The 24400-nt window shown below is 52.9% G+C and overlaps 2 protein-coding genes across 4 annotated transcripts in view; both read left to right on the top strand.

Annotated features, from left to right (window-relative positions):
- Positions 1–3793, top strand: part of IGDCC4 (immunoglobulin superfamily DCC subclass member 4) — a 37825-nt gene extending 34032 nt beyond the window's left edge. For 2 of the 3 annotated variants that reach the window (XM_057725135.1, XM_057725138.1), the window contains 2 exons: positions 144–305; positions 857–3793. In XM_057725135.1, coding sequence (XP_057581118.1) covers positions 144–305; positions 857–1267 — 573 coding nt within the window. In that variant the 3' untranslated portion in view covers positions 1268–3793. The remainder of the gene's footprint in view (positions 1–143; positions 306–856) is intronic. The other variant, XR_009051621.1, reaches the window with a different exon arrangement.
- Positions 3794–7191: 3398 nt separating this feature from the next.
- Positions 7192–24400, top strand: part of IGDCC3 (immunoglobulin superfamily DCC subclass member 3) — a 38446-nt gene continuing 21237 nt past the window's right edge. The window contains exons 1-2 of the mRNA XM_057724619.1: positions 7192–7297; positions 9893–10198. Coding sequence (XP_057580602.1) covers positions 7192–7297; positions 9893–10198 — 412 coding nt within the window. The remainder of the gene's footprint in view (positions 7298–9892; positions 10199–24400) is intronic.

The raw sequence follows: 24400 nt of genomic DNA, 5'->3' as shown, positions 1-24400 counted from the left end.
ATCTTTCTATCCTCAGATTCACCCCCAGACTCTCACAGCCTTGGGGAGGGAGGCAGCAAAGGGGCCAAGGAGGGGACTCCATCCACTTCCCGCTCATCCTCCCCAGGCACGCCCTCAGTGCTCCCCCTCCTCTCCCTGTGCAGATCTCCTGGGCTCAGCACGGTGGGCTGAGCTGGGCAGGTTCCTGGGCAGGCTGTGAGCTGCCCCAGGCAGGCCCCATGCCCTCTCTGACCCGGGCCCTGCTGCCCCCTGCTGGAACTGGGCAGACGCTGTTGCTGCAGGCTCTGGTGTACGACGCCATAAAGGTCAGTGTCCTGGGAGGAAGGGGGGGGGAGGAGAGAAGGCCCCCCACCCCGGGTTTGTGAAGAGCAAGCAGTGAATCCTTTGGAGACCCCCGGTGGTAACGTCCCTGGGGATAAAAGTCTAGCCAGGAGACGCCTGGAGCCTCTAAAGGTGAGCGGGTGGCGGGCAGGCCAGTTTGCGAGAATCTGTATTTCTCTGGGTTGGGGACTGTCCCTCCTCTACCTGGATGTAAGTGGGCCACCGCAGAATTACGTGGATCTGAGGGTGCGCCCGGCCTGAGGGCACGCAGCCCTGCCTCCTGTTCTCTGAGGCCCGGGCTGAATCTGGTCCTTCTGGAACTCCTCGGCAAGGGCAAATGCGTAGTATTTCCTTGCCCTGCCGTGGATCTGATCATCACCTCTTTTACGACAGTCACTGTTCTTCCTTTATCAAATCCCATGTATTATACAGCAGGCTCTGGGCTGTGGGCCAGTCTCTCTCCATCCCAAGAATGATGGTCATTCCTCTGATGGTCACTCTCAGTGATGGTTTTTGTGTTCTCTGCTCTGACCAGGGCAATGGGAGGAAGAAGCCACCCCCAGCCTGCAGGAACCAGGTGGAGGCTGAAGTCATTGTCCACTCTGACTTTAGTGCATCCAAAGGGAACCCTGACCTCCACCTCCAAGACCTGGAACCTGAGGATGCCCTGCCTTCAGAGGGTCCTGACCTCACTTCGCATGTTGTGGATCTCGGGCAAGGGGCAGACTGGCTGGACAGGGAGCTGGGAGGGTGTGAGCAGGCAGCCCCTAGGCAAGACAGACTTACCCGCCTGCCAGAGGCTGCCAGTGCTTCTTGCCCCTACCCCGACCTCCAGCCCAGTGAGGCTCTCGAGGAGGCCCCTGGGAACAGCTGCCAGCCAAAGGCCCCCTGCCCTCCAGGAGCTAGCCCAGGACTGCCCAGAGCCCCAGTCTCCTCCTCTGCTTAGCTCCCTAGAGGGCACAGTTTGGGGCAGGCTGGCATGGATCACGGGACATGACATGTGTGGCCACACATGGACACGTGTCTGCCTGCAGGTACTGAACATCATCAAGCCATTTGGAGCCTCCTAGGGTGCTTCGGCTCAGGGGAGAGGAAGAAGTGGGTTATTCCCTCCCCTCCATACTCTGTGACATATATGGTATGTGAGAGACGTGAAGCACAGCTATATGTGATGTACACATATGTGAAGCACATGTGTGTGTGCTGGTTGGTGAGCTGGGAAACCTTGGCCCAGGCAGTGGTCACTAAAGCCTAATCTATCCTCCAAGTCAGGACAGTGCCCCAGTGTGGTCCGTCCCCAGCCCTGTGGGCCCCCACCTCCGTCACCCAGCCTTTTATTACACACTCTGAGAGTGTCTGCAGTGCCCTGTCTGACAGAGACAGCGCCAGCCCACTTTCCTGTCTGGCTGGGCTGAGTGCAAGTAGGCTCTGAACGCCTCACACTTGAGTTGCATCATCTCCCATCTGCCTGCCGTGTCCCCTGTTGCTCAAATTGAGAAGGTGATTCCGGCTCCCCTCAGAGCAACTCTGCATCTAATTTTGTAATTGGGGAAGTGCCTGGTTTTGAAAATCTGCTTTCTTTTGCTCTCCCCTCCTTCATCCCCCCTCACTCCTCTAGTGTCTGTCTCCGAGGCCCCCTGCTCTCCCAATCTTAGTGCCCTTCTCTTCCTCCCTGACACTCTTTCCTTTCCTCTCTGCGGTTTCTCTGTCTCCTCTGTCCATCTGTCTCTGCTGTCTCTCACACCTCTCCCACACGGTGTCATGTGGTTCTCCTGCCTGGGTTCAATCTCTGCATCCTTCCTTAACAACATGACTACCTCATGTCTGTTCAAGGCCATAGTGTGACTCCTGTGTCCGCCGTCCACTTCAGCTGTTATCCTCCTGCCCCTGCCTCCGTAAGCCCCCTCTCCAGGCAGACTGCCTACCCCAACCCCTACCCAGTGCAGGTTTGGAGAAGACCTTTCAGCTTCCCTTGCATCTTTCTCCCTGGGTTGGAGATCGGATGATTCTCCTTGGGGCGGATGAATGCAAGTCATACAAGGGGGGTTTTGACATAGGGAAAGGGGAACACGACCCAGAGGCTTGGGATAAAATTACTCCCTCCCTTCTAGGCAGGGAGGCAGGTTTGCTGGATGGAGGGGTTTGGGGACCTTCCTTCCCAGCTGAAGCTAGAAGGTGGGAGGAGATGGGAACCAGGGGCTCTTCAGCCCCACCACTTCCCACTCTGTACCTTGAACGTGAGCTGACAGGGTGGGGGTGGGAGGAATCTCATCCTCTCACACAGGACAGGGGAGATGGGCTCATTTCATCTTGTTTTTTCTTTAAATTCAATCCTGAAGTCATTTTCTGTTGACCTGCCACACAGGGACAAGCTTGACTTCTATTTCCTGTGGAGAGAAAACGATGTCATTTATTTGATTTTGCACCTCAGCCTCTCATAGGAGCATCGAGTATGCGGTTTTTTCTCCCTGAATTCATCTTTTTTTAACTGAGCAGCCCATCAAGGGTTAACTCTGGCTTCTGGGCCAAATTAGAAATAACCAGTCTATCTTTCCTTTTTTTTTTTTTTTTTTTTTTTTCTTTTTAAATGGTGAAATGTCTCTCAGCGGAGTTGCAGCTTCCTCAGACCCTTTCAGCATCTGTGTTTATTACACTCGGGTGTCAGTCACGTTTGACATCCGCACCTACATTTCCTCCCCCTCCTCCTCCTTCAGGCAGCCTATGATAACACTAAAGATTATTAATGTTGGTTTCGTATCTCGTTAAGGACAGGATTGTCACTTGTACTATTTCTGTAGCATTCAGCGTTGCTGTGGCTAACACTACTGTATATGTTTCATCACTGCTCTGAAGGTCAAAAGCCTCATTTTATTTTGCTGGTTTGATTTTTCTTTTCTAAAGGAAAAAAAAAAAAAACCTCCCCTGAATTAAATGGCTGTTTTAACAGTAGGCTCTTAGCATTACACCACATAGTCATTTTTCATGTTCTTGTTTAACAGGCACTGAGGTTCTGGTTTAAATTAAATAGCTGCAAATGAGACAATTTATAACCCATTAGGTTGGGTGGAAAATTGTTTCTCAAAAGCAAATAAGTAATAAATCTGGTATCTGCCTATAACTCACAGTTGATAAGAACGTGGCCATTACTCACTAGCATTATATATGATTTGGGCTCTGGGTAATTTGGAAGTGTTAGGTTTGTGTCTTTGTAGCAGTATTTTTATTAGAAAAGAGTCCATTGGCCTTTTACAGGGTATTAATCCCTTTGTCACCTACCATCGATGCCTTACGGTTTTTAAGTCTCGTTTAAAAACCTTTTTTTGATGCGTGACAAGTGTAATCGGTACCTGCTCATTTATTTGTCTGTAGTTTTGCTGTATTATTTAATTATTTTTCCAGAATTTTTTTCTCCTTACAATTATGATATTCTTTAGTGTTAAGCCAAGGCATTGATCATGTATCTGTCCCTATAATTAATTAATAAACTATTTTCCAAGAATGTTCTCTTTTGGAACCAAATGACTAGAATTTCCTCAACTGTTCTGCACTAGAGAATGTATTTCCTACCAGGATGGGAAATGTTGGTTTTTGAGGGAAAGAGCAGGTGGTTATAAGAAAGAAATGAACCAATAGGGAACCCTGGTACACTGTTGATGGGAATGTAAATTGGTGCAGCCACTGTGGAAAACAGTATGCGGGTTTCTCAAGAAACTAAAAACAGACCCAGCAATTCCACTCCTGGGTATATATCAAAACAAAAACAAAAACACCAATTTGAAAAGATACATGCACCCCAATGTTCACAGCAGCATTATTTACAATTGCCAAGATATGGAAGCAACCTAGGTGTTCATCAACAGATGAATGGATAAAGATGTGAGATACACACACACACAAACACACACACACACACATATATATACAATGGAATACTACTCAGCCATAAAAAAGAATGAAATTCTGCCATTTGCAACAACATGGATGGACTTGGAGGCTATCATAATAAGTGAAGTAAGTCAGAGAAAGACAAATACTGTATGATATCACTTATATGTGGAATCTAAAAAATACAACAAACTAGTGAATATAACAAAAAAGAAACAGACTCTCAGATACAGAGAACAAATTAGTGGTTCCCAGTGGGGAGAGGAAGGGGAAGGGGGCAAGATAGGGGTAGGGGATTAACAGGTATGTATAAAACAAGCTACAAGGAAATATTGTGCAACACAGGGAACATAGCCAATATTTTGTAATAACTATAAATGGAGTATAACCTTTAAAAATTATGAATCATTCTATTGTACACCTGTAACATATAATATTGTACATCAACTATACTTCAATAAAATAAAGAAAATAGGTTACTCAGAATCCTAGGATAGGAACCCCTCCACCAAAACAAAACAAACTGAACCATCTCCCTCGCTCCACAGGCACTTACGAAAAACACCTAAACTTAGGCAAGATACTTTCTTTGATGGCACTCTTTTAGGCTCTTTAGGGATATCTTTTCTTCTGGACACACATTTTTTAACTTTCTTGGGTGCAAGGGAGGAATGAACTACCAACTCCAGAGATTTGGCCTCAACAGCTCTCCTTTGTATAACTCTGGTCTCCAAAATCTCCCATGGCTACACATTCACACTCGTGGGCATTGTTCCTACACGCTCAGAGACCCATACGTGCTCTCTCACCTGCACAAACACCCTTGTGTCCATTCACTCAAACCGAAGCACAATAGTCACACACCAAACTCCACACTTACACCCCACACACTTCTCAGGATCACAGTTGGCAGTTGCTCTGCTAAGATCTTTACAGTGCCTGGACTGTGGTTGCTTTTCTACTGCAGGGAACCAAGAGCCAGAGGCTGTCCTGCCCAGGACCACCCCCAAAGTGGCTGGTGAGCCAGCCCCAAGTTAATTGACAGATCATAGGGAGAGATACTGCACATTTTGCATGCAGGAGAATAGCCATTATTTGCATATCACTCTCAGACCAAGCGTTGTGATAAAGAAATATCAAACACTTGTCAAAACGAATTTAAAATGACAGCAACTCAGGACACCAATGTGACCTCTCCTGAGTCTAGGACAAGCCAAGAAGTGGTTGTTCAGAATTCAAGCCCGGCGGGAGGGAGTTCCAGGACTTTGGGTCCAGGGAAGGCCCCCTCCCCTTCCTTTCCTATGGCCAATAGAGACTCATCATTCCTGCCCTTCTTCATAATGAAATTGGCTTGAAGCTTCAGCGTATCCCTTGATCCTGAATTTCTCCATTGCCTCCTACTGCTTGCTCTACGGCTTGCTCCTATGTCTCAAATCCTGCCTCTCAGGCTCATCTTCCAGTTGCTACTACAGCATAAGGAGTCCTTGGGCTGCACAAACCCCATCACTAGTAAACATATCTGATTTCTGGAGGCCTTTTCTTTACTCACGTGCACCAAAGTTAGCTTTATATATGGTTAACACTCCTGCTCCAAGATTCCAGAGTGGGTGTCAAAAGAGATGTGTAATTACTCCTCTGCCAGACCAGTCCAATGCCAATAGGTGAGTGAGGCAGAGACTGCTCTCTTTAAACCTCCTGCTCCTCGAACTTAGTAGGTGCTCAGTAATTCATGCTGGACTCAAAAGAAGATTATTTACTAGTGAGTGGCCAGGACTGAAGATCTCTGTGGGCAAGCATGGGGATGTGTCTCTGAAGAGGCACGCCTGTCTTCCGTAACAATTCTTACCTGAGACTGATGTTGTCTTCTTTTATGTTCTCTGACGTGAAACACCGAGTCTTCTTTGTGGCATTGAAATGTTATTGAGAATTTTAACTTTCAATGTGCTTTTCCAGTTACCAGGTTATTTGTCATGACCTGTGTTCTTTAAATTTCCCTATGAGTGAGCGTGGGAGATATGATTATCTTTCTTTCAGATGAGCTCAGAGAGTGACTGCCTGGGTCTGTTGGGCTAAACAGCCGGCAGAACATGGGAAACCCGGGTTACTTTCGTGTTCTCATTGTTCTGCTGGTTCCGCTCTCCCAGGGCCCTGGATGAAGCTGCCTTCCCGCTTCTCCTACCTCCTGTCCACCCAAGCGCCAGAACTCTTCAGTCTGAAGAGGCCAGTCTTGCAGCTGAACGTCCTAGCCTTTGGGTGGAAGGAGCAGAAACCAAAGGCAAACCGAATCTTTGACAACTTCGTGCAGCTTTTAGGGAATTATCTCGACAACATGGACTTGGACACGGTGCAGAAGGGCGCAGCAGAAAGAGTGGGTCGGAGAGAATCCCGCACCTTGACGGGTTTCTCGGAAGCCCGGAGCCACTCGGCAGTCCGCTGGGTCTCCACTTCCCCCGCGCCCACCACGCCCCGCGCCGCCCCCGCCTCAAGTCCCGGGCTGGCCCGCGGGGAGGGGGACGGGGCTGCAGCTCGGGACGGCGTCCGCCGCTCCGGCCCCAGTTCAAAGCGCAGGGGGCGCGTCCGCCGCGCAGCCGGGAATGTCCGGCCGCTTAAAGCGCTCGCCGGCTCTTTTGTTCCCCAGACCGGGCCTCCGGGGAGAGGGGGCTGGGGGAGGGGACCGGGAGGGGAGGGGAAGGGGGGCGGCGGGCGGCGGGAGGAGGGCGGGGCGCGCTCGGGCGGTGCGAGTGCGGAGCGCGCACCCCGGGCGAGGCTGACAGATCGCCGGGTGGGTGCAAGATGGCGCAAGCGGCCGCGCTGCCCCTGCGCCCCCGGCGCTCCTAGGCAGGCATGTGGCCCCAGCCCCCCGCCGCCCGGGCTCGGCCCCGGCCGGAGCCGCGGCCCCGGCCCCGGCGCCGGCCCCGCGGGACGCTGTGAGCCGCGGGAGGCCCCAGAGCCGCGCGTCGCCGAGCCGAGCGGACCGCGAGCCCCATGGCTGCTCCGCGCGCCGCGCCCCCGCGCCGCCGGCCCCGGCTCCCGCTGCCGCTGCTGCCGCTGCTGCTGCCGCTGCTGCCGCTGCTGCCCGCGCCGAGCGACGGTGAGCTAGGGCGCCCGCCCCCCGGCGGCTGCGGACCGAGCCCCGGGAAGGCAGAGAGGGGAGCAAGCGGGTGCCAGGGGCGGACCCGGGCAGAGCGGCGCGGACCGCGGGTCGGAGGGACTTGCCCGAGAAGGGGAGCCCGGCGGGACGGGGCGGAGGCCGGGGAGCGGGCCCTGAGGCCGGGCTGCCGGGAGCGACGGGGGGGATGCTGAGGATGGAGCCCCCCGAAAAGGGACCGGCATTCAGTCCGCTGCGGCTCCGGGACTCAGGGCAGTGCCCGAGCCCGCAGCGAGGGGCAAGGAGCGCGGCAAAGCAGGAGCTCGGCGGGCAGGCTGGAGTTGGGTTGAGAGGGAAACAAGCCATAGGAGACCGCAGGGCTGAGTCCCTTCCGAGGGGGCGAGCTGGGGTGCTGGGAGCCCGGGGGTGGGCACAGAGTGGCCCCGAGGCGGCCGAGGCAGGAGACAGCAGGTCCCGCGGGCGGAGGCCGGGACGGAGCGGGCTGCGCTGGGCGGAGGAGAGCACGTCGTGGATTTGGAGCCGGGACCGGGACGCGGAGTGCGAGGGGAGAGACCGAGGAAGAGGAGGAGGAGGATTCCCGGCGGGCCGCGCGTGGGGACGGGGAGACCCGAGAGACACCGCGCGAGCTGAGGAAGGGGGAAGAGAAGCGGACCGAGGGCGAGCGAGTGCGAGGCTGCCCACGTGCCCGCCCTGCCCCGGAGGGCTGCACACGCGGAGCTCGGGGTTTGCCGGCTTTGCCGCCCGGATCTCCGTCACCACTCCTGTTCCCTCAGTGGCTGCAACGCGCCCATCTCACGGGAGAAGGGTGCAGATCTAGTCCCTTCCCCTCCCACCCCAAGTTTGCAGCAGACACTCCTCTGGGCAGTATTCTCTTCCTTCTTAGCTCCGAAGAAGCAGGATATCGCGGCCGCATCTAGGAGAAACTTTATCCCCCAGTTGCTATGCTGGGCTTGGGGTGGAGGGCTGGGGCTGCTGAAACGCAGTTCGTCGGAAGGATGGGTAGGGATTTGAAGGGGCGTGACCCTCAAAATATAGTAAAATACGAATCTCCTATCCCTGAGGGTGGGGGAAACGCCCCTAACCCCAGCCCTCCTCCTTTCTCCCCACCCACTGCCCCATCTTCCCCCAGCCAGGGAGGGCGCTGGTCTGTTAGAAAGGGGTCAGCTCCCGGATCGCTGGTTCCCTGGAAATGTGAGGAGGGGTCTGTGGCTGCCTTTTCAGCTCAGGTGGGTTCATTCCTCCTGGAGTGAAGTTGTAACTGGTCTGGTAAGTTGCTTGCTGGAGAAGTTGGAGACTTGGCATCACGTGTGGGATTGGAGCTCTCGTCCTTTCTCTCCCGCTTCTCCTGATTCCCTGATCACCCTCTTCTCCCTCTTCTCTTCCAATTCTTTTCTCTTCTGCAAGAGTGAAGAGGTTGCTGTGAGTACTGGTTCTAGAAACCTCCCTCTTTCTAAATTTTGGGAAATTCGAGTAGATGTTTGGTATCCCTCATCCTTCTTATGACAAAGGCAAAACAAGCAAAACAACCAAAGCCCAGAGCATCCTAGGGTGGGGGCAGTGGAGCTGGACCATAGCCTAGCCTGTACCGGGTACTGAGCCCACACGCCCTTCTCCCTGCCAGGCATCAGACTAGGCCTCAGATGGTTTTGCCAGTGGAAAGAAGCAGTGATTTATTACTATCTCACTTTATATTTGTTTAGAACTTTTAACTTTTCATAGTGCCTTTGAGTCTGTTAGTCATATTTAACAATCCTAGGACACAAGCCATATTGTTGTTTCTGATTTAAACAGATGAGGATTGGGAAGCCAGGACAGGCTGAATGGTGTACCTGAAGTCACACCCTGAAAGTCTGTGAGGCTTCACTGCTTAACCAGGGTGACCACAGAAGTGGCAGCAGCTGTATTGGAATCAGTCTTGCTTTTAGATCCCAGATTTGCAACTATTGTCTCTGAGGCCCTGGACAAGTTGCCTAACATCTCTGGGCTTCAGTTTCCTTTTCTATAAAAGATACAAATTTTATTTTATTTTTATTTTTTTAAATTAATTTTTGGCTGCGTTGGGTCTTTGTTGCTGTGTGAGGGCTTCCTCTAGTTGCGGAGAGCGGGCGCTACTCTTCATTGTGGTACGCAGGCTTCTCATTGCGATGGCTTCTCTTCTTGCACAGCACAGGCTCTAGGCGCGTGGGCTTCAGTAGTTGTGGCTCGAGGGCTCTAGAGCACAGGCTCAGTGTTTGTGGCGCATAGGCTTACTTGCTCTGTGGCATGTGGGATCAAACCTGCATTGGCAGGTGGATTCTTAACCACTGCGCTAGCAGGGAAGTCCCAAAAGATACAAATTTTTAAAAAAGATAGTAGAAATAATATTGATCTCTCTGAGATAATCTGTTGATTAAGTAGCTATACTACATGACATGATGCTTCATAATGCACAAAGTTCTGTATATTAATAGAGATTCCTATTAACATCACAGAATGATGGGGAGGGGATACACAGATCCAGAGAACTTGGAACCCCTGTGTGTCTGCTCATTCCACACTAACCTGTCCTTTTCCTCTCATCTCCCCTGCCTGATGCAGGTCTTGGCCACTCTGCCGAACTGGCATTTGCCGTGGAGCCAAGCGACGATGTTGCAGTCCCTGGGCAGCCTTTAGTGCTGGGCTGCAGGGTGGAGGGGGCCCCTCCAGTGCGCATCACATGGAGAAGGAATGGAGTGGAGCTGCTGGAGAGTACCCACTCCACCGTACTGGCCAATGGGTCCTTGATGATCCGCCACTTCCTGCTGGATGGAGGAGGCAGCACTTCAGACGAGGGGGACTATGAGTGTGTGGCTCAGAACCGCTTTGGGCTGGTGGTCAGCCGGAAGGCTCGAATCCAGGCTGCAAGTAAGTGGGTGCCCTTACTTTTTTTTTCCAGGCGATGAGGGGATAGAGGGAGCAGTTCCATCTTATGCAGCTTCTGGAGCACTGATTTCTCAGCATGGGTCAGTTGAGAGGGGCATAGCAGTAATTTGTGGTGGTGGAATTATATCATATACTCATTTAACTGAATGCAATTTGACAAGAATGTAGCCAAATACTGCTGTGGGAAGAGGGAGAGAGAGCAAGCTTTGTCCAGCTCTTGGGTCAGTGTGTCTTAGTTTCCATATGCCTGTATATTGTGAGCATCCCAGTCTATCGAGTAGGATTTTTGTGTTTAAAGATAAACAGTTGTCATACTTTGGGGGTAATTTAAAAGAATTTTGAAGGGGAATTTTGGTTATGTGCAATTTTTAATTATGTGCTGACTTTCAAACCTGGGTAGAATAAAACCTCACTGGACCAGCGATGACGTTCTGAAGCTTGTCGACAATTTGCTTTACAAAAAATATGATAGAATAATTTCAGGGTTAACACAGTGATGACATTACTCCCATTCACCTTCATGTTGGTGTACTTTTTAAAAATTTTCAGCTTTGCTGAGGTGTAACTGACAATAAAATTGTAAGATATTGAAAGTGTACATTGTGGTGACTTGATATTTGGTGTGCTTCTTGATTGCAAGAGAAGAGGTGTTTCAGCTCTAGAGTTGTGCTTTGCTTGTGCCAATGGACTCCCAGTTATTGTGGTGATGAAATGATGGCCGTGCTTTACTGCCCTTTCCTGCAGAAAGTCTGTTGTTGTTGTTAATCTATACACACCCATGGGAATTGTTACATAAACCAAAATTAGTTATGTATCTTGGGAAGGTGGCAGGCTGTAAGGGTGGGAGGTCATGGTTGAGAACCACTGCTCTTGAGAAAGGGCAAAAGTTTTGCCACGTGGAAAGTGTTCTCTATGCCATATCTCCATACTTCTGGTGGGGGGTGGGGTGGGGATGGGGTGGTGTGTGTCTCCCTTAAAGAGGCTGCTTTAACTTTGGTTGGTAATCATCCTAGGTAATACTTATTAAGTGCTTGCTGCGTACTGGGCTCCCTGCCTAAGTGCTTTACATGAATTATCTCATTTAATCATCGTGATGCCGCTGGAAGGTGGGCAGTTATCATCCCCCTTTTACAGATGAAAAAACTGAAACTTCGTGACATTCTGGTGAGCAGAGGAGCCGGGACTGCAATCTAGGTATTTTGAACCCTGCACCATCCCACTTAACTCCTGTGGCATGCTGCCTCTTCTCTATCTCATCACTGACAAGTTTCTTCCTGGCTCTGAGGGCATTTACACAGTTGCTCGGAATGGCTGGTGAGTGATGAATCACTCTGAGGCAGGAGCCCTCTCGTTGGGTTTAAGATGCCCCTTTGTTCTAAGGAAAGCTCATCCAGGCCCCCATATGGAGCTCTCTGGGAGGCAGCCCTGGACCTTGAGACCGAATCACTTCTGGCTCAGCGACCTCTCATCCCCCGGCCCTCCTGGCAGTGTAGGGGAAGCCTGGTGCGGCTTCTGAGCAGATGGCTGGGTGTGAGGAGGAGACGTGTGGATGGAGGGTGGGGACCCGAGGAAGATTTTCGGACAGGAGAAAAGAGGCTTCTCAGGGAGCTGCTCCCTGGCCTGTGGTCCCTGCATCCCAGCCTAGAATTCTGGGAGATAAATCCCCAGCTGTTTATATATAGCTAATTGTAAATGTGCTTTTCTATAGATGGTAATACCTTCAAGATGTGTGGCTTCCTGAAACTCCTAACGGTATAAGAAATTGAGCTGTGGGCTCTGGCTGGGGGAAGGGCCAGTGGGCGAAGTCAGCTTGGTTAATCCTTTGGGGTCCTGGGGACCGCTGGGGGTTTGCTTCCAAACACTGGCAGTCTGATACAGCCTCTCTCCCCCACAAGGCTCACGGCCCCGTGGGGAACGCTTGGATACCAAGCAACCGGGTGGCTGGATCCCCTTTTCTCATTTCACAGGCTGATGTCCCTAGAAACCTCCAAAGCTGATCAGCGGCCTGGGTTTTCTCCTTTGGTAATAACTCGCTGCCCGTGTGCCCGCAGGCAGGGCAGATGTTGTGTGACATGGGAGGGTGCCTTCTGAAAATGTGTGAGGTGCCCTCCAGAGCCCCTGCGGCTCCTGCCTGCGCCACAGGGGCTGATCGGGCGGGGGGTATGCTAAGCACCCCTCACAGACACGCGGTGCACCCAGCGGACTAACCCAGTGAGGCAGGTGGGGGTCCAGGTCCGTGCAGGCAGGTCTGCTGGGGCGTCCAAGCTCTGGACTGGGAATGCCCCCTCTACCATCCCCGTGGGCTTGGATGCTGTCCCTGAAAAATGGCTTGACCAGGATGGGCTAGACTATAGGCTGATTCCTTGAGGGCTTCAGTTCCAAGTATCTTATTAGGATGGAGTAGCTCAGGGTCCTGGGAACACGCACGCTTCCAGCACGTCTAGCTTCTCTGCCTTGCTGCTCCATGTGTTTATAGTTTGGGGGCTGAAAATTGAGACACTTGTTAAGGATGAGACCCTGGACAAGTTAATCTCTCCATGGCCCAGATTCCTCACCTGTGAACTGTGCATATAATCCTACTTTATGGGATGATTGTAAGGACTAACACACCTCATGCTTTGCCTGGCACAGAGGAGGTGCTCAATAATGGAGTCAATACTCTTTTCTTCATTTAAAGGCGATTCCACTGACGTTGCCAGCAAAAGCAGACTGCTTGAATCTGCTCCCAGCCCTCGGTTTCCTCCCACACCGGGATTCAGTTAGGGAATACTCTAGGGAAATCTCTCAGGGAGTAGAATTATTGGAGCCAGAGTACAACCTGTTCTGTTTTAACCCCTTCGTGGGAGGGCCTGGGGATTCTCCAAAGCCTCTGGGCATTGGCTGAAGCTTGGCTGGCCGGTGAGACCCTCTGCCATCCCTCTGGAGGGACTCCAGGAAGGGCATGTGGGTTCACCTGATTCAGTGGGACCATGCATTGACTTACATCTGTTGAGGTCTGTGTGCAGGGATGACTCCAAAGAGGGATGGGCTAGCTGCAAGAAGTGGGGATAATTGGGGGTGGGGGGGGGATAACTGGGAGGGCGGAGATAACTGGGAGGGACCGGGACCCACCCCCAGCTCCCCTCAAGCAGATGCCCTTATTTCCTGCCCCTCACTTCCTGGCCTCAGTTCTTGGTCTCAGGCCCCTGGGGAAACTGGAGTAAAGAGCTAGATAATTTAGAGCATGACTTCTCAGACTTTACTGTGCCTGTAAATTACCTGGGGATCTTGATAAAATTCAGATTTTGAATCAGTAGTTCTAGGCCAAGGCCTGGGGTTCTGCAGGTCTAACGAGATCCCAGGTGATGCCAATGGTGCCGGCCCACAGGTGTGAGAGGAGAGCCCCTCCCATGTCCTACTTGCTGGTGTGGGAGGTCTGTGAGCAGCAAAGTGAAGTCCATAGAATGTGGGCTTCAGGGCCACACCTAGGTGGGTTTGAACCCTAGCTCTGTCACTCACTGATGATGTGCCCTTAGCACGAGCTACTTTTAACTCCCTCGAGTCTTTGTGCGCTCATCTGAAAAAAAAAGTGAGCATAATCCCATCAGCGTATCAAGGGCTGTTGGAGGATTAAATGAGGTGATGGATGGAAAGCACCTGGCATAGGACTTGGCCTCTAGGAAGTGCTCCTTAAGTATTATTGTTTGTGATAGGTATTGCGCACTAATTTAGGATGAGGACCCATGCAGGCGGGGTTCTCAAGCAGCCAGGATTGCCTTCCCCGCAGCCTGGGGCCATCCTGCCTGGGCGTGCCCAACGATGAGTAGGGGGCTGGGCTGTGGAGGCAAACAGACCCCCAGCTGGATGGACTTGGCTAAGTAACTGGACTCTCTGAGTCTCGGTTTCCTCATCTTTAAATTGGAGGAAATAATGCTCACCAAGGAGGAGTACTACGAGGGTTACCTGTGAGAACACGTGTAAAGAGCTTAGCACAGTGCAGGGCACATAGGACGTGTTCCTTAGATACTATTATTATTCTGGGGAGGTAACAGAGATGAGAAATGTGACGTTCCAAGCTCCTTTATTTTGTTTTTTTTTTTTAGCTCTTTATTGGAATATAATTGCTTTACACTCTTGTACCTGCTTATGAGGTACACCAAAGTCAATCAGCTGTATTTATACATATATCCCCTCCCTCCCGAGACTCCCCCCCACCCTCCCTGTCCCATCTCCAAGCTCCTTTAGATGTGGTGGTTCCAGAAAGGCCCCCAGGGAGCCCAGACGCCTAGAAAGAGGCAGCAGCGTGTGGTGAGAGGGGAGGAGGTCCAATGCTGATCCCTTGCTGTCTCCACCTCAGTAAGTCACTTACTCCTCAGGCCCTCAATCACCCACTCTTAAAGTCTGAACCATTCTCAGCCTATCTGAGGGAGGGCAGTTTCACCAGTAACTCTGGAATCTCTTTCAGCAGCAAGAGCCATGCTTGTGTGGACCTGGGGGCAGGGTCTGGGCATAGGTCTGTGGAACCAGGTCTGGGTGGGGGTTTGGGAAGACTATGGGCTGGAGCTGCTGGGTGGTACAGCTTGTGTGAGGGGACCCCGGAGGGCCTCAGTGTAGACAGTGGGATGTGCAGGGAAGCGGTTCCTGGTGCAATGGCTGGTAACCCCAGAGGCCATGGTCACCTGGAGGCCTGGTGTGTGGAACCCAAGCTTTTCTCTGCCCCTTGAGCGGCAGCTCAGCCAAAGTAACCCGAGGAAGTCTCCCCTCTGCCCGTCACACGCGTCTGCCTAGCCGTCAGAGCAGGAAGCAGGTGCTGCAGCGGAGGTGCTGGCGGTGTGATGAGTGACTGGCATCGACAAGACCTACTCTCCCGCCAGGCAGGTCACCCGTAAGTACACTGTGGTGCAGAGGTCGGTGCAGATGGGTGAGGGCCAGGGCCTTCTACCTGCTCGTCAGTGCTCCACAGACCAACCCCGTTCGGTGTTCCTGAGAAGCTGTGAGGTGTGATGGAAAGGCCCTTGCCTGGACACCAGGAATCCTGTGGGGTTCTGGGCAAGTCACTCACCCTCTCTGGACTTTGCTTTTCTTGTTGTAATATTGAGTAGTTGGACAAAGGTTCGTTTCTGTTCTATGGTATTAAGGCTGCCCTTCCATCCAGTCAGTCCTTGGGACGTGCCTGCCTTCGCTGAGCCTTTTCCCAATCTATTCTTGCTCCTGCTCGTCCAGTCCCTCCCCAAAGACCACTTAGTTTACAGTAATTTCTTCTCCCCCCCCTCCTCAGGCGGGGAGTACTTGTGGTCTGTGGCATTCAGGCTCAGCTTTCCTCTGAGTGAGGGCTGCTTGCATTGTTAAGTAACTGTTTTGTGGCTGGGTATTCCATCTGTCTTCTCAACTAGATTTTAAGCTCCTAAAGGGCTTCTCTTTCTTTTGTATTTCTCACGTCCCCTGCCTGTGGAGCTTGGTAAAAACTAAATGAACATGTGGCCTTCCGGGTGCAAAGCTCTGCCTCTCTCTGCTTCTCTTTGGCTTTCTCTCTGTTTCTCCCTACCTCGTAATGGATAGCGTAGCTCAAAGGAACAGAAGCTTGTGAACGGGGAGGATGGGCAGGGGAACGTAACACACTCGGGGCAAAGCCGGGGGGTGGCTGCTGCTGTGTGTTTCTCTCCAGAGGAGCGGAGACGCTCTCCCTCACCAGATGGGGTGTGAATCAGTGACCACATTGCTTGGTAGCCCTCACGCCTGGGTCTTGGGGTCTCCTGCCTTGGACTTTATCCCCCGGCTGGCTGAAGGCTGTGTCCCCAGGCCCCAACTGTGGGGGGAGGACCGCCCCTCACGCCACCAGCAGGACTTGAGTGTGGCAGTCGAGAGCTTCTGGTTCCCACACCTTGGCTCCACTGTCGCAGGCAGCCAGCTGGCCTCCCGAGCACAATGTGCAGATCTTCTCTGTTCCTGTTCCCGGCATTGTCCGTGGCCGGGCGCCTTGGCTGGGAATGTGGGCCGGTGAATAGGAGAGGCATTTGCAGCCTGCAAATGAAACAGGCCCCCAGCCCCCCTTAGCCCCCTATTTCCTCCCCACCCCCAGGGAGAAGGGACTTTTTCACTTCTGGCCTCCTTGTATTGCCCTTCCCTCTCCTCTCCAGAGTCCCTGCAGGCGTGTGTGTGTGTGTGTGTGTGTGTGTGTGTGTGTGTGTGTGTGTGTGTGTGTGTGTGTAAGAGAGACTTTTCACAGCAGCTTGAAGGCTGTTCAACACAGCCTTCAATAAAAGTAGAATGGAACAGAAGGGCACCCAGGATGGAAAACCAAACAGCTCACTGCTGTCTTTGTTTAAACTGGACCGAGTGATTCCAAAAATGTCTGCCTGTGTAACTAATCTATGCCTCCCTAAGATCTCTGGCCATAGCCTTGTTGCAACAAGAAATGTAGAGACCAGTAGTGCATGTGTATATTGCCACGTGGGCCTCTGAGGGCACCTGAGCATACAGGTGTGTGCGGAAGGAGGCGAAGGGGGCTTAGGATCGGGGTCCAGCTCTCCTCAGAGGACGCTCCCGTGGGACTCCCTCCTCCTTTGAGCAGTGTGACCCGGCTGGAGATCTAGAGTGGACAGAACTGGTGCAGGGCAAGAGGGGGTGGTAGATAATTTTATTAGGTCCTGCAGCTGAAGTGAGGGAGGAGGGAAGAGAAGTCTTAGGTCACTGGTAGAGGGTGGGGCTTACATGTTGGCCAGAGGGCCTGGCCATAGGACCTCCAGGGAGTCTAGGCCATAGTTTTCTTATTCATTAGGCGAGTGCCAGCAATCTGGCTGCAATCCGAGCCTGCTGGCCTAGGCTGCTCCATCCTCCTTCCCACCCCGCACCAAAGGACCTTCTTTGATTTCTGAGCTTGCTTCCCCTGCCCCCAACTTTGTTCACCCTGTTCCAAGAAAGGCTAACCATTTGTGACTGCGTTGAATTGTAAGGGGGGGGGAGAAGAAAAGACAGTGACCTCTATGGATGGGAGCAGTCCCAGGGGCTTCCTAAAGAGGGGTGCCTGGACAGGTGATATTGTGACCCAGGCAGAGGGGAAAGGCAGGGGCCCAGCAAGGGCCTGAAGAAGGGCAAGCAAGGAGGAGCTTCAGGCCAGACCCCAAACCACGGGGAGATAGAAGGGGTGGGAGTGTGGGCTTCATCCAGGCCAGCCTGCCACCAGATTCAGGCAGAGGGAAAATTCGATGCAGAGGGCTCACAGCCCACCCTGTCCATCTCTTCTCTGGATCTTAGTCTCGAGGCTCCTCAGTCTTTCACACCCTCCCACACTCTGCCCCCCTCTGCCTTCCTGTGAGGTCACGTTTAGGGTCTTTATCTTTCCTCAGCCCTCATTTCTTCTGTCCTACCGGCTTCCTTTCTCCAGCTCTCTTTATTGTTCTCTCCTTCCTGCTGCCTCTTTCTCCAGCCGTAGCAATTCCTGTGTCCACCATCCTCTGCTGTGCTTGGAGGGAGATACCTCTGTTTCAGGAGCAAAAGTAGGTGAGCTCAGGCCTGCTTGGCACAGAGCAAAGAGATAGGAAGAGGAGAGTCTGAGAGGATGAGGTTCAGAGAAGACCCCAAAAGAAGGGATCCATGGCCTTCCCAGCAAGTCAGAGTCTCCCTGGGGGCACACCTTCCCTGAGAGGAATCTGAGAACACTGGCCCCTGCTTGGGGCCTGTCTCTGAGCCTGGACACTGACCACAGTGGGTGGTGGGGGCAGCCCTGGGGGCTGCTCTCTGGAATGCCGGTGTTGGGTTGCAGTGCAGATGCGAGCAGTGATAATGGGCAGGAACTGGACTTTCTGGTCTGGCTGCTGCCCCCAAGGCCATTGGAATGTGAGGAGGGACTAGCAAGAGGCCCCAGGGACTTGGGGTGGGCAGATGGAGACCAGACCACCTAAATGGAGAGGAGGGGGCAGACCACCAAGAGAGAACCAAGTTCTAGCCCTTTCACTGAGCTGCAGGCTACAGCAAAAGAATCCTAAAATTCCTGGGCCATCCAGGACCTTGGAGGTCTTCCCAGCCTCTAAGCAGAAGCACCAGCATCCAGACTACAGGGGACACTTTGGAGCTCATCTGGTCCCACCTTCTCATTTTACAGACTTGAAAACTGAGGCCCCAAGGGGGTAACCTGCCCAAGAATTGATTGGTCCTCCAGCCTGGGCAGGTTAGAGAGCCTCTTGAGTCCTTCATGCCTCTTGCCTTGCCCAGTGCCTCACTGCTCTCTGGCTGGGGAAAGGGGAGATCTTTTTATATCCCCTCCAGGGCAGATTGGCATATATATTTACATTTTTCTTGTGTCCTGCCCCACCCCAGGCTCTGTCTGTGGTTGTAGCTCTGGATGTGAGTGTTAGCCAGCACATCTTGGGTATGGGCTCCTGACATCCATGGCATGTTTCAGAGAGCCTCTGAGTTTCCAAAGCACCCTGGATGCTGAGCTGAGTGATTTGAGGGCTATCTGTGTGCTGGTGCTGGTGCTGGTGATGAACTAACTAGTAGTAGTGGGAGTGGCCCTAGTAATATGGGGCTGTACTGTCCTAAGCCCTTCGTGTGTTAATTAATTCCCACAGTATTTCCATTAGTAGGTATTACTAGTCCTATTTTACAGATGAGTAAACAGAAGCCCAGGATGGTAAATTAACCTGCCCAAGGGTACCCAGTAAGTAGAGAAGCTGCGATTTAAACCCGGTCTGCCTGACCCAGAATTCAGTGACCTGAGTGTCCTTAGAGGGGGCTAGAGTCCCTTGAGAACGTAATGAGTATTTTTGCCTGCATGTACCTAAGTACATGCAGGGTGGGCGTGCGGGAGTGTTGGGAGCAGAGCACAGCTCCGAACCTTGGCCAGAGTGGGAGCCACTTCCAGGTGAGCCAGGCAGGGCTACACGCCCTCCACCCCCAGCTGTGCTGGAGGCCTAGGGAGAATCTGGAGGGCAGTGAGGCTGGGATGCTCTGCAGAGAGAAGCCTTGTCCTGCCTGCGAGGCTGGGCAGAGTGGCTGGGTGCAGGTTCCCCAGCAGGAGAGGAACTTGGGAGGGTATGGGGGCTGCTAGAGGTAAAGGTGGGAGTTGCTTCTTTCCAGGAGGAAAGACAAGTTCCCCTCCCCCGAGGCGCCCTCAGCTCCCTTTCCCTTTCTTGTTTCTCACATAATGAGGCTGATTGCTCCACATCTGTCATAATTACTCTTTGTTTGAAAATTCAGAACAAATCACAGGAGAGGAACTGGTGTGGTTCAGAGAAGGATCCTTCTCCCCAGGGGTTCCGGGGGTGGGGGCCTGTAGCCGGGAAGAGCCCTGATCAGCCTGGAGGGTGGAGGAGCCAGGCTGCTGGTTGTCCTTGTGCTGTCCCCTTGCCTGGGCAAGGTGGCCCAAGACCTGGTTGCGTTAGTGGCCCCGACCCCCGACCACAGTCCCTGCCTGCTGTGGTGGCTGGGAGATTCTGCGACGGCCCCAAGCTGGGTGAGGGGTCTGCATGAGGCCCCTGCCCTCTCGGCCCCACTGAACGACGTGTCGGATGGCCGGCGGCATGGTAAACCCAGCAGCGCTGCAGGGAGGGGCAGGCTGTGCCTGCTGGGAGGGCACAGGGCAGGGCCTTCCTGGCAAGGGGAGTGGGGCAGTTGCGGCTGGGGTCCCTAGAACAGGGCAGACTGTGGCTCTCTGGGTGAGAACCAGGAATGCGGTGGGGGAGGGAGCCCCGAACCAGACCCTCTTGGGATCCAGCAGCAGCCCCGGGCGCTCAGCATCTCCTCGCCCTCACGCTCAGCAGTCTGACTTCTGAGGAGGGTCCCGGTTGCTGCCCCCAGCCCTGCCTGAAGGCCCTTGGTTTGGGGGCTGATAATTCCATGGGGCATGTGCCCCGGTCTGTGGCCCTGCCTCCCATGGCCCTCCCTCCGAGTCGTCTTCCCTGCCTAGCTCCTTCCCACCTGGAATGGTGTCTGCAAAGACTGCACTTGTGTGGGGAGAAATCAAGGACAACTAGAATTCATCCCCAAACCCTGCCTGTAATAAACCCCACTCGCTCTTGCTGTGGGACTGTGGTGGGACAACAGACACCCTCAGGGGGCTGGAGCCAGTGTGAGATGCAGATAGACTTGCACTGAGGACTGGCTCTGGGTTCAGGCTTCCTCCTTCCCTCAGAGCAGCTGGGCCTCAGTTTGTCTCTGTGGGGAACGGGAGGGAGTGCTGCCCTGCCTGTTCTTCAAAGGGGAGAGGGTGAGTAGTGTCCCGGCATTTATAGGGTGTAGGGTTCTGTCCCCATCCACCAATGGAGGCACCCTTTATTCAGGCTTCAGAGGGCGCTGGTGTCCGTAGGGCAGAGAAGCAAGGCGGAGGGCTGAGTCTTGGAGACTGGACTCCATGGGGGTGCCTGACTCGGACTGGCTTGGAGGGGACATTTCCTCTGGCCTCCCCATTATTGACTGAGGGTCATGGGAGGCGCCTGGACTTGACACAGACATCATCATTATTTCCGTGCCCTCCTTGGCTCCCACGTCCACAAGAAGCTGCTTTTGATATGTAAATATTCAACTCATCCTTGTGTGACTTGGGACCCACAGAATCCAAAGTTCACCTTCCTGGACCTGAGTTTCCCCATAGGTGGAAAGTAGTGTGGAGAGGTCCAGATTAGAAGGTTCCTAAAGTCCCTTCCCCCTTCTGAAATGCTGAGACACTGCCTCTTTTGTCTTGAACCCAGTTCCCTCCTCCCTACCTCTCCTCTCTACCTGTCCCAGGCTGGCTCTAGCTCTCTCCTCCATCTCTCTCTCCCACTCCTCTCTCTCCTGCGCTGGGCTTGGCCTCCTCCTTTTTGAAACGTCAGGGTCAAAGTTCTGCGGCAGAGCTCTCTGGTCATCCTCACCCTCTGTCGCTCCCCCAGCCCAGTCCCTGCCCGCCTGGCTCCCAGCAGTGCACGTGTCCCAAGTGGCCGGCAGGGTCTTCGGGACTCAGGACTCCGAGTGCAGCCCAGGCGGGGTGCGGCGGGGTGCTGCTGGTCGCGCGCAGGGCCTGGCTCTCCTCCCCGGGGCGAGCATGGTGGGAAGAGAGCGGGCCGGGAGGAGCCGCTCTCCGAAAACGACCCCTGTCCTCTGCGTCGCGTCAGAGGGATGCCCCCCACCCCGCAGCGCAAAGCGGGGCTGCTTCTCGTGGAGGTCGGGCGGCTCGAGGTGCATTCAATTATCCCTGCGCCGCGCAGTCTCGGGGCTGTCAAGTCACCACGCCCCGTGTGTCTGGGGGTGTGAGAACGTGTGTGCGTGTGCAGGTGGGTGAGTGTGAGTCTCTGTGGTCAGCGAATGCACGTGTGTCCCCCCTGGAGCTGCTGCATGCTGCCTCGGGGTCACTACTTCCCTAGCCTTCCCCTAGTACCTCGGGAACTGGCTCCCACCACCTGGGGGCCTCCAGCCGGTCTTGGGGAGCAAAATGGAAGAGGAGAGCGGAGGTCTCAGGTTCCCAGCCCCCTTCCTCCCAATTGGCTTGGGGTGTAGGCCAGGGATTTCTGACAAGGGGTGGGAGTTAGACAAGTTAGTGGGCAAACCCGAACAGGCAAGCTCTACGAGGGAAAGGAAGCAGAGCGGGTCCCGGAGCCTTCATAGAATGGCAGACTGAAGAGAGACGCGTGCTCGTCTCCCTGGCCGTGCTTGGGAGTGCGCTCCCCCCAGGGGCAAGCAAGAATGGGGAGAGGGGAGCTTTCCAACTTTTGCTGATTCGCCCTGACCCTACGCTCCCCTCTCCCCTCTCCCCTGCCCATGCTTCTCACATCACTGCTGTGGAAGCTGAGACCCAGAGAGAGGGCCTTGCCCCAAGTCCCAGCTGTACAGAACTGGGACTGAAAGCGGTCAGATGCTCTTTCCAATGTGCTGATTGGCCAAATGGCATTGGGCTCTAACTTCAGAGCCAGGATCTTAGAAAATGGAAACCCAGTATTTGGCTTGTGATAAACAATTCTTGGATCTTTTTCTGCCATCTTCACATCTGGCTTGTTTTTTCCTCACCTCTTCCCCTCCTCGTGGGTTGTTTTTGTTTTGCCTTTTACATCCCAGCTTATATGGAATGTCACCCTCTTTCTGCAGTAATTCCCCTCACCCCAATTTTTTTGAGGTCTCTTAAAATTGGTTTCCAAACCTCTAGTACCTTAGAGAAACCCTGTCTAAATTAGCCCCACTTGAAGTCTGGGTTAGAATAGTCTTGATTCCACTATATCAGAGGACCAATAATGATATTACATAGAATGAGTCTCAGGATTGAGCCTGTTTGATATTCCTGCTGTCCTGCGTTTCTGATTTTGCTTCTCAAATCAGTCATTTTCCCATCAAACTGTGACAAAATCAAGAGCATTACAAGCAAGGCTGGTAAGTGTAAGGTTGATGGGATCAAGGCTTTCCTGAAATAAAGCTATGTAGCTTTCATCACATCAATTCAAGAAGGATTCATTGAGCTGTATGCCCAGCTTTGCTTTTTTGGGGTGTGGAGAATCAGAAGACACCCGGTCTGTTCTGGGACAGCGAGTATATAGCTTGTTCTTCCCACTGGTTTGCAAACTCCTTAGGGGGAGGGGCCAGCTCCTGTCTGCATCCTCAGCACTAAACACAGGGCTTGGCCTGGAGTTGGTGCCTGGGGAGGGTGAGAATGGGGAGCTGTGGGCATGTGAAAAGGTGGGTAGGAACATGCCCTCCCTGCTGTGGTAGGCACACTCACCCTCTGGAGCTCAACAGCCTGGACCTGGGGGAGGGCAGGTAAAACTGAGTCAGATATTACTCAAGGGCCTACAGGGTGGTTTCACCTAAGACATTCTCCTAAGACAGTAGGGCTTCTGAGTCCCTACAGTCAGTAGCTGAGAGCAGCCATGTCTGCATCTAACTGTATCCTGAGTCTCCTAATCGCTTCTTCTGGTCTTAGAAGGCACCCCTATCTCCCTATTCTGTTCCCTTCCTCGAAACACCCTTCTTCCAGGGTCCCACTGCTGGCCACTTGGGGGAGGATCAGGATTGCACTGGGCTGCAGCTGCCATGACTGAGTGCTGAGTGGAAAGGGGGTGGCCTGGTGAGTTCAGATCCCAGTTTGCCACCCCAGGAGAGGTGGCTACTGGTATTTAGTCACCTCAGGGTGGGATACCCTTCCAGGCAAGCTACAGAAAGTCCCAGGATGCCTGCCAGACCATTGGCCTTACCCCCAGAATAACTAACAGGCCAGTTCCATGCTGGGAAGTATCCCTCTTCCCTCGAACTTCATGTGCTACTACGAACTAGTTGTTGCTTCCTTGGATAAGCCCTTTCTTCCCCTCTCGATGAGGGAACTTTATGCATCATTCCTAAGGGTCCTCGGGTCTGCGGGTTGGAGATGGGGGAAAGAGAGAAGTCAGATTGGTGAGGCTCGAGGCTTCTTACATCTACCACATCCACAGCAGCTCTGCTTTATCTTTTTGTTTTGAAGTTCTTTAAACCAACTAACTAGGCAAGATCAACTAACTAGGTAGAAGGGCCCAAGCAGGGGGGGTAGTTCAGTGGCAGCAGGTGCTCGGAAGCCAAGCGGGCTCAAGTTTCTCGAGTCTTAGGCAGAAGAAATATGACTCTGAGATGAAGATTTAGGAGAATTATAAAGAAAAACATTATGATCATATTGGAGGTTATGACCAGAGTTAAATTAAACCTTGATTCAGCATTGGGTTGGAAAAACAATGACCTATACTTAGATTTTTCTCTCCTTTAAAAAGCACACTTTTCACGTATCACTATTAAAACTAGTGCTCGGTAATGTTAAAGGCGGCTGATCAGTCAAAACAAGGAACCATTCTGGCTGCGGTTTAGTCTCTCAGTAAGTGCTGTCCATTCTTTAATTTTATTCTCAAACAAATGGAAGGATGGATGGTCCTGTTTCAGAGTCTAGTTATGGGCTGCCCACAAAGGGCTTATAATCTAATTGTGGTCATGTGGATATTAGAATATTAGAAAAGATTGCTGCCTCAGAAAGAGCTCTCTAATATGCATCATAAGTGGTGCTAGCCAGTGGCTACTGGGGTCAGCCCAACAGCCTACTGTTGACCTGAGCAACAGACCTTTTTATCACTTGAGAAGCCTGATAGGACATCGGATCTTATGTATGACATTCTGCCTTTAGGCAGAAATAGTATAAGAGCCCATCAGGAGGGATTAGGAAGTATGTGCTTCCAGGAAAAGGATACTGGAAGTGAAAGATATTAAAGCAGGTCAGTTCTAAAATCA

Source organism: Hippopotamus amphibius, chromosome 2 (genome assembly GCF_030028045.1).
Source record: "Hippopotamus amphibius kiboko isolate mHipAmp2 chromosome 2, mHipAmp2.hap2, whole genome shotgun sequence".
NCBI classification, from domain to species: domain Eukaryota; kingdom Metazoa; phylum Chordata; class Mammalia; order Artiodactyla; family Hippopotamidae; genus Hippopotamus; species Hippopotamus amphibius.
Note: the sequence above shows the minus strand (reverse complement) of the source record. Positions and strands in the feature narration are given on the sequence as shown.